Source organism: Meles meles, chromosome 14 (genome assembly GCF_922984935.1).
Source record: "Meles meles chromosome 14, mMelMel3.1 paternal haplotype, whole genome shotgun sequence".
Lineage (NCBI taxonomy): Eukaryota > Metazoa > Chordata > Mammalia > Carnivora > Mustelidae > Meles > Meles meles.
Window position 1 is genome coordinate 9,919,177 of NC_060079.1, and position 11,604 is coordinate 9,930,780.

The 11,604-nt window shown below is 55.2% G+C and overlaps 1 protein-coding gene across 1 annotated transcript; it reads right to left on the bottom strand.

The window, feature by feature from the left end:
• Positions 1–5,637: 5,637 nt before the first annotated feature.
• Positions 5,638–10,536, bottom strand: LOC123925020 (ral guanine nucleotide dissociation stimulator-like). Its single transcript, XM_045978102.1, has 6 exons — positions 10,251–10,536; positions 9,262–9,369; positions 8,023–8,216; positions 7,376–7,435; positions 6,254–6,447; positions 5,638–6,004 (listed from the first exon to the last, which is right to left on the bottom strand). The coding sequence occupies exons 2-6, from the start codon at positions 9,352–9,354 to the stop codon at positions 5,727–5,729; spliced, it is 819 nt and encodes a 272-aa protein (XP_045834058.1). The 5' UTR covers positions 9,355–9,369; positions 10,251–10,536; the 3' UTR covers positions 5,638–5,726.
• Positions 10,537–11,604: the final 1,068 nt, after the last annotated feature.

Consider the following 11,604-nt stretch of genomic DNA (forward strand, 5'->3'; position numbering starts at 1 on the left):
GCTCCTAATTCTTTATTGAGGGGTACACGATCTTAAAAGTCTGAAGAGACCTGCCTTGATGAGGAAGCGTGGTCTGCGTCCCTTCTCATCTCTCCCCTGGCAGGCCCGCCCGATCCCCCAGGGCATGGCCACTCCTGCCCGCCGCCCCGCCTTCGCTCTTGTGTTCTTGGTGGGAAGAACCCTGGGTGCCTGCATGGGGTCAGTGAGGAGGGCTCTCAGCTGGGGAGGCTCGTGGAAATCTTAGAACGGAGAGGGCTGTCCTGGGCATAAAGATGGACTGGGAAGAGGCGTGAAGTTGGTGGGATACACAGGGCACCGAAGGATGAGCCTGAGGGACCAGTCCGACATTCAGCCCATCAGAGAAAGATGGGTGGAGCCCATGGGAGCAGGTGCTGGAAGGGCAGGAAGGCAGAGGCTGCAGATGGGGACCTGGACCGTGAGCCGCTCTCAGGGTGTGCGACCCCCACGGAGGCTGAGCCCTGATCTCCACCTTCCAAACAACAAAGTCCTGGTGCCTGGCCTCAAATTACCCAGAGAACTTTCACCCAGGTGAGAAGGTATAAAAACAAACAAACAAACAAGCAAACAAACATTAAAAGAGAACAAAGCTCAGGTGGGACTAATGTGGACCTTCCTGGGGTATGTTGGGGGGGTTCTGAGGAGCCCGAGATCTGGGCAGGGGCGCTGGGGGAGGAGTAAGAGGAGCATTGGGGGTAAAGTGAGCGGCCCCACGGGGCTGGTGTTGGGGGACTCAGATATGAAAGGGAAGAGAGAAGGATGGAAATGAAGGACCAGGGGCTCCCCTGTCCCCCTGGGGGGGAAGTACGCGATCAGACCTTTGAAATTCAGCCACGGACACCTTGCAAATCTGGCCAAAATGCAGCAGAAAAGAGTTGTGGGAAGGAGATCCAAGATAGGAAGAAGGCATGGTTCCAGGTCGTTTTCAGGCTGGGGAAGCAAAAAAGAAACAGCCAAGAATGCAAGGACCAAAGTGAAGGAAATGAGGGATGGACACGAAACGGAGACAGGAAGGCTGGGGGCCGGCAGGCAGGAAACCGTGGCTGAGGATTCTCTCATGATCTTGGGTTTTGTTTCCCATTTGTTTTCTTTTGGGGTTTTACCTACACTGAGCTTTGTCAGTCCTTCCTGGCTCCCCACTGCCCACCATGTGTCCACAAACCACCCTGGGCAAGGTTTTGACCAAGGCAGGCCCTGACGCTGTGACCGCATGGAGTTTACACACACATGGGCTAAGGGGAGGGTCGGCTGGCTTCTGGCGGAATAGCCACGACACTTGAGGGGGATAGACTTGTGCCTGCTCCTTGCCCCTGAGGACCTCACGCCCCGTGTCATCTGACTCACAGGAGGGGGGGTCCAGCCGGTCGCACTTTTGGAAAACAGGCATTTTTGTCAACGATACGTGATGTTTCTAGGAAGCCCTTTTCCACATTTACTTCTTGACCGCAGGAAATCCCATCTCTGAGATTACATGAAAATAACCATGCCTGGAGGATAGTTCTCATTGTCAAGTGGCTGGGACAGATCGGACCTTCTTTCCAGCGCCTGGAACCATCCGGGGACGGGCTGAGGCACCTCAGGGTCTGGCCCGCCAGGCTGCTGGTTCAGTCTTCTCCTTGCTGCCCAGCCATGTCAGACGTTGGATGGTGACAAGGGAAATGTGCCAAATGGGGAGGCAGACGTCAGACAGGAAGACAAAGGCAAAGGCTGGGTCAGAGTGCAGATTTCTGATCCCTGATCGTTTGACTGTTTCTAGGAGCTTCCCACCCATCTGGTGTCATTCCAGTCTCTGGCTCTTTTCCTAGAGTTTGTCTCCCAGGCCACTGGGGCCACTTCGCCCAGAGGCTCAGAGAACCAGACAGACCAGGGAACCTGCCCCCTGCCCACTTCCGGTTGACTCCCCGCTGACGTGGCAGCGTAAGAATCCTCTTCTGCTGCCTCAGTCCTGAGTCTGTTTCTCTCAGTGGCCTATTTGGCTCATTCTTGGTCCTCACAGGCGACCCAGACAGGTAAAAATCTCTAGGTGCACAATTCCGCATCCAGCCGTGCCGTCCATCACCCCCTCCAACCCTGGAATTCGGGGCAGGAATTCAGTACAAGTGACGGGAGGCCCAAGAAACCCAGTAGGAACCGTGGAGGCGACCAGAAGTCGGAGCGGCTGGAGGTCAGCCCCTTCCCAGTAGAGGGGTGCGGTGGGGAGGGGGTGGGACCAGAGCCCGGGCGGCCCCCACGGAAAGCTGGCTGTCAAACCCTTGCTAGAGTCACCTCTGGTCTAGTCTGCGCCAGGAGCCCCACGGCCCACCCAAGGCCCGCCAGGGGCTGAACCCAGGCGGGGGTGTGAGACCCACACACAGAGTCTGTGCCGTTTTGCGCTGCTCCTGGCCTTGCCGGGCCTGCTTCTCAGGTCCCCAGGTCCCGTGACGTGGACCGACAGAGGGATGCGTTTACAGCCAGTCACCTCCCCAGGAATGTTCTCTCAACAGGGAGATGTTTTCAGCTGGAAAAAACGTCCCCGTTGTCGGGCAGTCAGTTTTGCTGGAAACAAAGCTCCACATCCAACCCCCAGGCCTGGAGACCTCCCTGAGCTCAAGGGGCAGTGGCGCCGCCCCTGACTGCGGCTGGGCCTGGGTCTGTTGTCTGACGATGCTGTGCCTCGGCACTGAGGACTCTCGCCGTCCCAGCCAGCCCGCATCTGGGCAGGAGAAGGCTTCTCCCTGGCTACAAAGGCTCATGGAACCTCAGAGTTGAGAAGTCCCTTCTGAGCATCTGGACACAACCTTCTCGTGAGGTCGAGCCCACAAGCCTGGCAAGCCCTGGGTTCAAATCCTGCCCGTGACTCAATGTGGAGCATGGAAAGGGGCAGTTTCTTAAAGCCTTGGTTTCCTTAGGAGTCAAACAGAGACAGCATTTCTCCCTTCCTCATGGAATTGCTAGTGGGATTGACTGTCGTGATTCATGATCTCAAAAGATTCTCAGTAATCCTCAACTTTACCTCCTAAAAGTAGCCCACTGGGAGCACACTGCTGTCATGGGCTCTGGGCCTCTGCCCTACTGTGTCCCTTCAGCCTGCCAATCCTAATGCCCCTGACCCAGTTGTCCTTCCAGAAAGCCTTCCTGCCCTCCAGTATGGGATTCCACAATGCCGGTGCTCATCCATCAGACCCAGGCCAGCCCTGGGACAGGATGTCCCCCAGAGCTTGTGTCCTGGACATGGACAATCCTCAGTGTGGAGACTGGCAGGCTGGAGCCCCCTGGACTGCCACCTGTTTGTAGAACAAATATTGGGGTGCCTTGTGATGGGGGTCTTTCTCCCCAACGCAGGGAAATGAGCTGCCCCCAGTTCCATCACGCCTGTCCCACTTTTCCCCCACCGTGGAATCATTGGTACATAGCATCTTAGGCCTCCTCGGCTGCCAGGGCCCCAGAGCCTTTTCGTGGCTGGACTTGAAAGTGTTTAATGCAGGTCAGTTTGGTGTTTGATGGACCTCTTGGTGGGATGAAGCCTGGGCTCTCCCTGCAAGCCAGCACAGAGCCTGTGCCACTGAGCAGTATGGCAGCGCCCAGCCCATGGCAGCCCCTCCCCGAGTGCTCAGAGCTCTCCTTTCTCACTGAGTCCCACTCGCTGGTGTTTCTCTCTCTTCCTGCAGGGAGAGCCCCAGCTGTCCTCCCTCTGAGGATCTATCTTCTGTGCCTGGTTCGCTCCATCTTCTGGCAGAGAAGACAGGAGTTACTGACAATGGCCTCTATGAGAGCGTCCGATCAAGTGGACTCCCCGTTACTCGACTATGTGGGAGGAGAGGGGTGTCTGCAGGAAGCACGGCCCCTCTCTCAGACAAGCTTAACTTGAGGGATACCAAGGTTGGGCTTGGCAGGGTCGGGGGGTCATAGCTAGAGGATGAGCTCTGTCCAGTGCCAAAGCCCCTGGTGGAGGCTCTGTCCATCCTGCAGCTTCCATGAGCAGCCAATGTGCATTGCAAAGGCCTCTCTTGCTCACACAGTTCAAGTGGTTCTTGCTGTTGCCGCTGAAACTCCATCAGGATGAACACTTGTCTGTAACCCACTGACCGGCACTGTCCTTAGAGGTTCCTCCCTGAGAGGATGGGGTTCAGCCAGGAAGGACAGGGAGCAAGCTGAGAGGAGTGGCCTGGCCTGCATCCCTCTGCTGGCCTGGAGCAGGGTCTGGATGCTCCAGTTAGAGTCTGAGTGATGGAGCACGGGGGGCTGAATGGGCTGGAGCGAGTCACCAGAGAGGGCATGGGTGAGGTGTGTTCCAGGACACAAGGCAGGAAGCTTCTGGGAGAGGACATGTGAGGGGGGTATGAGCAGGCTCTTCCATGCTCTATGGTCATCCCAGTACCCGATGTCATCACTGCTGGCTTGTCCTCCTCACAGTTTCAGGTCTCATCTGTAGAATCCTGGATCCCTCCTTTCCAAAGCAATGCTTCTCCTTAATGAAGAGAGCATAGAGGAGCCAGAGCCAATTCCCAAAAATGTGGTTCAAGTGTGTTCCAGTATTGGTGTTTAGAGGAATCATTCCTAATGAAACAGAGACTGATGGCAGAGAAATGCTTATCACTTCCATTATGAGAGTCAAATAACTGGAAATGGCTTAGTTGTTCAGCAGAGGGGGTTCCTGATGCTGTCACTGAGACTGCCCAAGGGGACAGCAGCGACAGTGACTGCCACTGAGGGGACATACGGTAGAACAAGCGCACAGCCCGGAACCTTCCCTGCCCTACTCTGTCACATACATGTGCGCATGCGTGCAAACACGCAAACACACACACACTCACACACACACACACACACTACACTTAGAGGGAAAGGCAGGGAAGAAGGACGCCGTGTGTTATGGGAATTAATTCTTGGTAGAAGGAACGTGCCTTCTTTTTTTCATGTTTCAATCATTATTGACTAAATAATCATAGTCTGGATGAAGCCTAAAGAACGCTTTATGACATAACTGTTTAGCAAGAAAGGAGAATATTTAAGATATGATTTCACATTTGATCATATGCCCATTCGAATAGTTGAAACGGAGACTATCCGGGAAAATGAAAGCATGTAAAGGTGTCTCATGGACTCAGACATTTCTCTCGCGGTTTCTGCTTTTCAAGGCAGGCTTCTAAAAGGGAAACCCAGCACAGACCATGAAAATAGTTCATGTGGAGGCTTCCGGAGATCTTTCTTCTTTCCGGAACATTCCTATGTAATAAAATGTTATTTGTATAAAAATCTTTGAAAAGAGGGGAATCACTCTCACGTTCTGCAGACAGACACAGAAGGCCATACGGCAGGATTGCAGGCACAGGAAAATGCAAGGCGAGGTAAAGCGGCAGAGACAGAGAGAAGAGCAGTGGTTGCAGGGACTGGGGGAGGGACAGAGCCGAGAGCGATGAGGAGCACAGGTGTCTCTGCGATGGCAACGTTGTAGAAGGACACGGTTGTGCAACACTCTGAATGGACCGAATGAGACGTCCATATCCCCCGGAAAAGGATCCGAGTAAAATTTTATGTAAACTCAATTTCTACTTTATTTATAAATAAAATCTATGATGTAATTATATACGTATACACAAAACAGAAGTATTACAAACAAAGCAATGAGAGAGGAGGGGAAGACATGCTTTGAGGTTGCAGCCAGCACAAGCTGGTGCTCGGGGGCCGAGCCTGGTTGCTCCCCCGAGGCAGGTGGTGTTTCAGGCTCTTCAGGAGCCCCAGGAGCAGGGGCAGGACCCTGCTGGACATCTGGGGTCAGGCAAAGGGCCCGATGGCTCTTCCGTCGCAGAGACGTGAACGAGGGCCCTGACGACCACCTGCCCTGGCCTCAATGGGGCAGGTGGGGTCCCGGCTCTTCCTGACCCGTGGTGAGCCGCCACAGCAGGGATGGAGGGGGCCAGCTCAGGCCCCAGAGGTGCAGCGGGAGCCAGAGTGGCTGCTGGGTCGAGTTCCCGAGGCACATCCTGATCTTGCTCTGGGGCTGGTGCTGTAGCTCCAAGAAGAGAAAGCATCATCAGCTTGATTGACTTCCCTGTTGCTTTTCCCTTTTCCCACCCCTCAGTGTGGTCTGCGTTCAAGACCCCATCCCTGGAAGGTGTTCCCAGCGGAAGCCCATGGGGACAGGGATCTTGGACGACTCACTCCTCTCGGCCCAGCTACACTCTACAGAGGCTTCCTCAGGGTGGCCCCCCGTCTCCTCCTCAGGCCCACATCAGTCACCCCCAGTCCTCCTCACCCCCAGCCTCTGGCTCCGTGGGCTCCACGTGTTGCCTTCCTGACAGCAGAAGCTGGGCACGGCGCTCCAGGTCCGAGCCCGGCACATTGACCTGCAGGTAAGCCAGCAGCTCGTGCAAGCTGACAAAGTCTGGAGGCTGCACAAAATCCCCGGGATACTTTTCTAGCCACGTGGTCAGGATGGTATACACGGCCCTGGGGACAGACATGGAGGCAGAGAAGTCAGAGGACAGGGCACCCATCCAAACCAATATCCCAGGGAACCCCTGGGGGAAACTAGGCCCCTGGACTTCCAGCTCCTGTCTGGGACCAGTCGTACACCTTGTCCATCTGCAATCTGGCAGTCCTGCCTGAGACAGGCCTGCTCCCCGACGGCATGCTGGCCAAAAGCCGCTAGGAGTGGGAGTGCTTGATCAATGGTGTGAGCATTTCTGTCCTTCTGAGGGGAGCTGGACACACTCCTCAGTCTGTCTCCTTGCCCACGTGCCACTTGAATTCAACTGCATGTGCCCAGGGAGGGGTGGTGTCTGGCCTCTTCCTTACCCTCACTGCACTCGCCACTGCTCCGTGAAGATGCAACCGACGAGGGAACAAGGGGACTCTGTCTCTAGCCAGGCCTTCCCAGGACCCTCCCCATACCTCAAACATTACCTCCTTTGCCCATTCACTAGGTGCCATGAGTGGGACTGCTTCCCCTGACTCTCACCTCCCCCAGGGTGTGGGATGTCTGCTCCCTGAGCGCTCACTGGGTCACCACTCTCCCTGAGCCCCCGCTGAGCGCCCAGTGTGCAGGTTCCAACAGACTGCTGTGCCATGGTCCCTACATCCTCAGTTCTGTCCCGGCATTGGGGTAGAGAGAGGGCTGGGATGGGCAGGGATGGAGCATGACCCTCTTAAGGGTTGAAGCTGTCCTCCATCCCCCCGTGCTCTCCCACAGTGCTCACACACCAACCCCATCTCCCCAGGACACCTTCCCAGTTTCCAGAAGAAGCTCTCACACCTTTACCCTACAGCAGGAATAACAGAGGTGTGCCTGAAGGTCCAGCAGCCCCTCGAACTCACAGTACCCTCACTGCCCTGGTGGAGAGGGAAGGTCCTCCTGGAGCAGCCAAAGCTTACTCACGTGTTCCGCTGCTCCTGGGGTCCGCCGATCTCATCATAGGTGGAGTAAACGCATCCGAATCTAGAGGAGGCCAGGGGGCATCCCATGAGATGTCTGTGGATGTTAGCTCTCCTCGTCCGACCCCGACTAGCCTGCAGCCCTAGGGTGCTGTCTGTTCTGTGCTGGGATCTCATTCAGCTCCTAGATAATCGCCTCCACTGATGGGGGCTTCCTGAATGTTTGCTGAATGAAAGGGCCCCAACCAGCCCATCACAGACATCTGAGTGGGCCTGGCCCACTGCTCACACCCAGGCATGCTGCTCTGGATTCACCCAGTCACAGACCCCAGGAGGAGTCTCAGATCTCCCTTTCAATGGCAAAAGAGCCCAACTCAAGACCATAGTGCGAGTGAGGGAAGAGGCAGAGGCTTCATCATGAGGGGCACGAGCATGTTCAAAGAGCATGCCCACAGGCCCTCCGGCAGACTTTTCCACCGGCGCAGGCGCCCAGGTGTCCTTTCCCTCCAAGAGCCCACGGAGTCCCTATAATAACTTGGCCCCAGTTAGGAGCAAAGGGAAACTTGCGGAAGCTTGGGGCCCTGCCAAAGTCTCACAACCAGGCATTGGCCAAATCACACCGAGCAGTGAGGGGCAGGGGAGGGTGCTCACCTTGCAAAGAGGAGGTCCAGCACCTCTTGGGTCGTGGCAAAGGCACGGTACGTGTCCAGAAATATGTGGACATAGTGTAGATCTTGTCTTATGACGGCAGGCACCAGGTGATCTATCGCGGCCTCCAGCCTGTTGGCCCGGTTGGCCCACAGCACCGAGGTCCTAGTCCTCTTCCTGGTTGAACCATTTTTCCCCTGAGGTGAATCAGAGGGGGCATGAGTCAGTGCTGTGGCCACCAGGAGGGCTGGGGGTTGGAGGGCAGAAGGAGCACCAAGATCTCAGTGACTTATGCAAAAGGTGGGACAAGAGAGCCCACAAGAGAGCACACATTCACAGCATGAGTGTCATGGATCCTGTGACTTCTGATAACATAGCCCATTGTTTTATTTATTCTAAGGACTTTTTATTTATTTATTTGACAGAGAGGTCACAAGTAGGCAGAGAGGCAGCCAGACAGAGAGGGGGAAGCTAAGCAGAGAACCCGACGTGGGTCTCCATCTCAGGACCCTGAGATCATGACCTGAGCTGAAGGCAGAGGCTTAACCCACTGAGGCACCCCGGCACCGAACATATCCCACTCTTGAGACGAGAACGCAGAGATGTTTTAGGTGACAGGGCGTCGGAGAGGAGGGCACGTAAGCTGTGGGATGCAGCACTGTGCATTGGCAACAGAAGGGGATTCCATCCAGTCCTGCACCAGTAAAGGGCTCCATGGCTGTGACAAATGACGGGCCTTCCGGACTGCTGGGCAGTGCGGTGCAGTGAGGCCCCTGTTCCTGACCCTGGAGGGGCCCCAAAGATGTGTTCCATCCAAACAAAAGGGCAGAGCAAGAGACATAGTACCATGGGCCCCATGTCCCTTGGGATAAAAGTCTCCCAACTCACACTTGCAAATGATCACTTACAAGACTTGCAGAACTTGAGGAAGGACGGTTGGGCCAAGGGGGACACCTGGGAGCACGAGTTAGGAAAATGCCTAGCACGGGGCAAAAGGATCTAGAGAAATGGGATGAGACGAGGCTTAAAGTCTCTTTACTGCTATTCCTATAAGTGTGTGGACAAGGCCTCTGCTTCTGTCCCAGGCGTGGGCAGGACCATGAGGGCAAGTTTGGGGAAGAGATGGGATGCAGATTCATGGGAGTCCAGGACTCTAGGAGGCCAGGCTGGCTTCTAGGAAATGGGGCCCTTGGTGCTGCATCGGCGCCCTGGGGGTCGGGTCTCCCCAGCACCTGCACTCACCCTGAGCCAGCGCCAGACTCTGTTGGTGGCGTGGGGCTTCTTGTCCTTCAAGGAAGGACAGCAGGGGATGTCGACATTCACCTCCTGCACCATCTCCTCTGTAGCCTTCTGTAAAGACAGTGCCCGGCAGCCAGGCAGGAGGCCTTAGAGCCCTGTCTGGAGGCCTTTGCTGGTCTTCAGACCCAGGGCGCCCCATTCCAGACACACCACAGCCCAGTATGCAGACCCCCCCCCCCCCCAAGGAGAGAAACGTGGCACAGCTTCAGGGCCTTGGATGTGCTCTGCTCAGCTGAGAGGCCCCTCCGGAATCCCCTTTCCACCCTGCCCACCATGACATTGGTGTAAACAAGAAGGGATCACCAGGGTATCCACTGTGCTCGCCCTCCTCCAGCCCATGGGCGGGAACCCCGACATATCCCTTGTCCCCTCAAACTCCAGAGGAAGGGATGGGGCTTCCCTAGGACGGTTCAGAGGGGTGGGCATCGCCTAGTCTGCTCAGTAGTAAGTACCTTATGGCATCTCCCTCGAAATGCCCTGAGGCATTGGGGGCGAGGTTTGAGCCAATGTCTGCAGCATGGGAACAAGCCGTTTTCCTGGGGTTTCTGGTACCCAGAGCCCCGCGAAGCAGGGAGACAGCAGGAAAACATCCTTCTGTGTCAGATGTCTCTAGCCAACTAACCCTGATACCGGACTACAGTAGAGTGTGGGTGCCTGGTTGCAGGGGTTCCAAGTTCTGGGGGGTTGGTAGTCAAGGAAGTGACATCACTGCCTGAGATCCCCTACCGGGGTCCACTCCTGATTGGACGCCCACATCAACAGTGGTCCGGTCTGCCATGTCCTCATCCCCCTTCTGCAGGCAAGGCCACATCTTATCTGTACACAGTGACCCCAACACACCCCTCTCCACAGGCCCCCAGGGAAGGTCTGGAAGCAGTCAGGGCCCCAGCTTCCAAACACACCTGGTTTCATACACAACTCTCTATTCTTACCCGGTTTTGACCCTACAGAAGCCATTGTGCCTGACAGGGATGGTCTTCTGTGCAAATTATGGATGATCCTAGCATGTCTATCAGATGTCCACAGGCATAGGTTGGATAATAGCTGTGATGTTAGAGGAGTGGTGCCCGTACCACTCCTATAGCTGTGGTATAACACAGAGGAGTGGTTAGAGGAGAGGGATGAGCATGTAGGAAATACCTGCAACCAAATTTCCTCCCTCCTATCAACTTCTTGGATCTGCTACTAATCAGACTCCCCTCTGAGCAGAGAGCCCGATGTGGACCCTGAGATTTTGACCTGAGCCGAAGGTAGAGGCTCAACCCACTGAGCCACCCAGGCGCCCCATCCTACTCTCAGTTTTTAAATGTTGATTTAAAATACTCCTTCCTTATATACAAAGCCAAGGTAACTGCAACTCCATTTAAGCTTTCAAATTCCCAATTAGTTAGGTCTGAATTAATGGTACTTCGATGTACTATCACATGGATTACTGGAGTGCCCTTAGCATCTGAAATGCGGGTTTGTTAACTTCAAATTTAAACCATCCACTTAGCTTAGGCTTCAAACAGTTGAGGAATCATAAAGCCACAGCCTATTTCCCTGTACAGAAGAATGGAAACCAAGTCTGGAAGTTACCTGCAGACTGCATTGTCTTTTCCCTCCCCAAAAGAGGTAATACCACTTAAGCCAAGTCAGCCCGAGTAGACACAGGTGTGGGGGCGGTTCTTAAATGAGGCAAGGAGTGGGGAGAAGCGAGGGGAGTGGTGGGCAGGAAGGGGGACAGATCATGAAGGGGCTTTTCTGCAATGCCAAGATCCCTAAACAGGGAAATGAACAGAACAATGACCAAAGTTAGGGTTTAGGAAATTTGCCGATCAGAGTTCAGACTGAGGGGCACCTGGGCGGCTCAGCTGGTTGAGCGGCTTGGTTTGGGTCATGAGCTCAGGGTCCTTGGATCTAGTCACGCATTGGGTCCTCCGCTCAGTGGGGAGTCTGCGTCTACCCCTCCCTTGTGTTCTCTCTCAAATAATAGTAATAACAAATCTTTAAAAAGAAAGTTCACACAGAGAGAGTGGAGGTAGGTAAGCACGTGAGAAAACCCAGAAGTCAGGGTGCAGAAGCGAGGCCCGGCGTCTTCCGTCTGCGGACTGCAGGAGCTGCAGCGCTGGGGCCTGAGCAGCCCTTAGAATTGCAAGGTGGCGTCCGACAGGACTTACAGCGCTGAGGGTGCTTAGGCCAAAGCCATGTAAAGGCAAATGAGGCCTGCAGAGCTGCACCCTCACAGGGAGGATGAGTCTCTCGAAAGTGGGGAGGACGGGCGGGAGAAAGCTGGCTGGGCGGCGC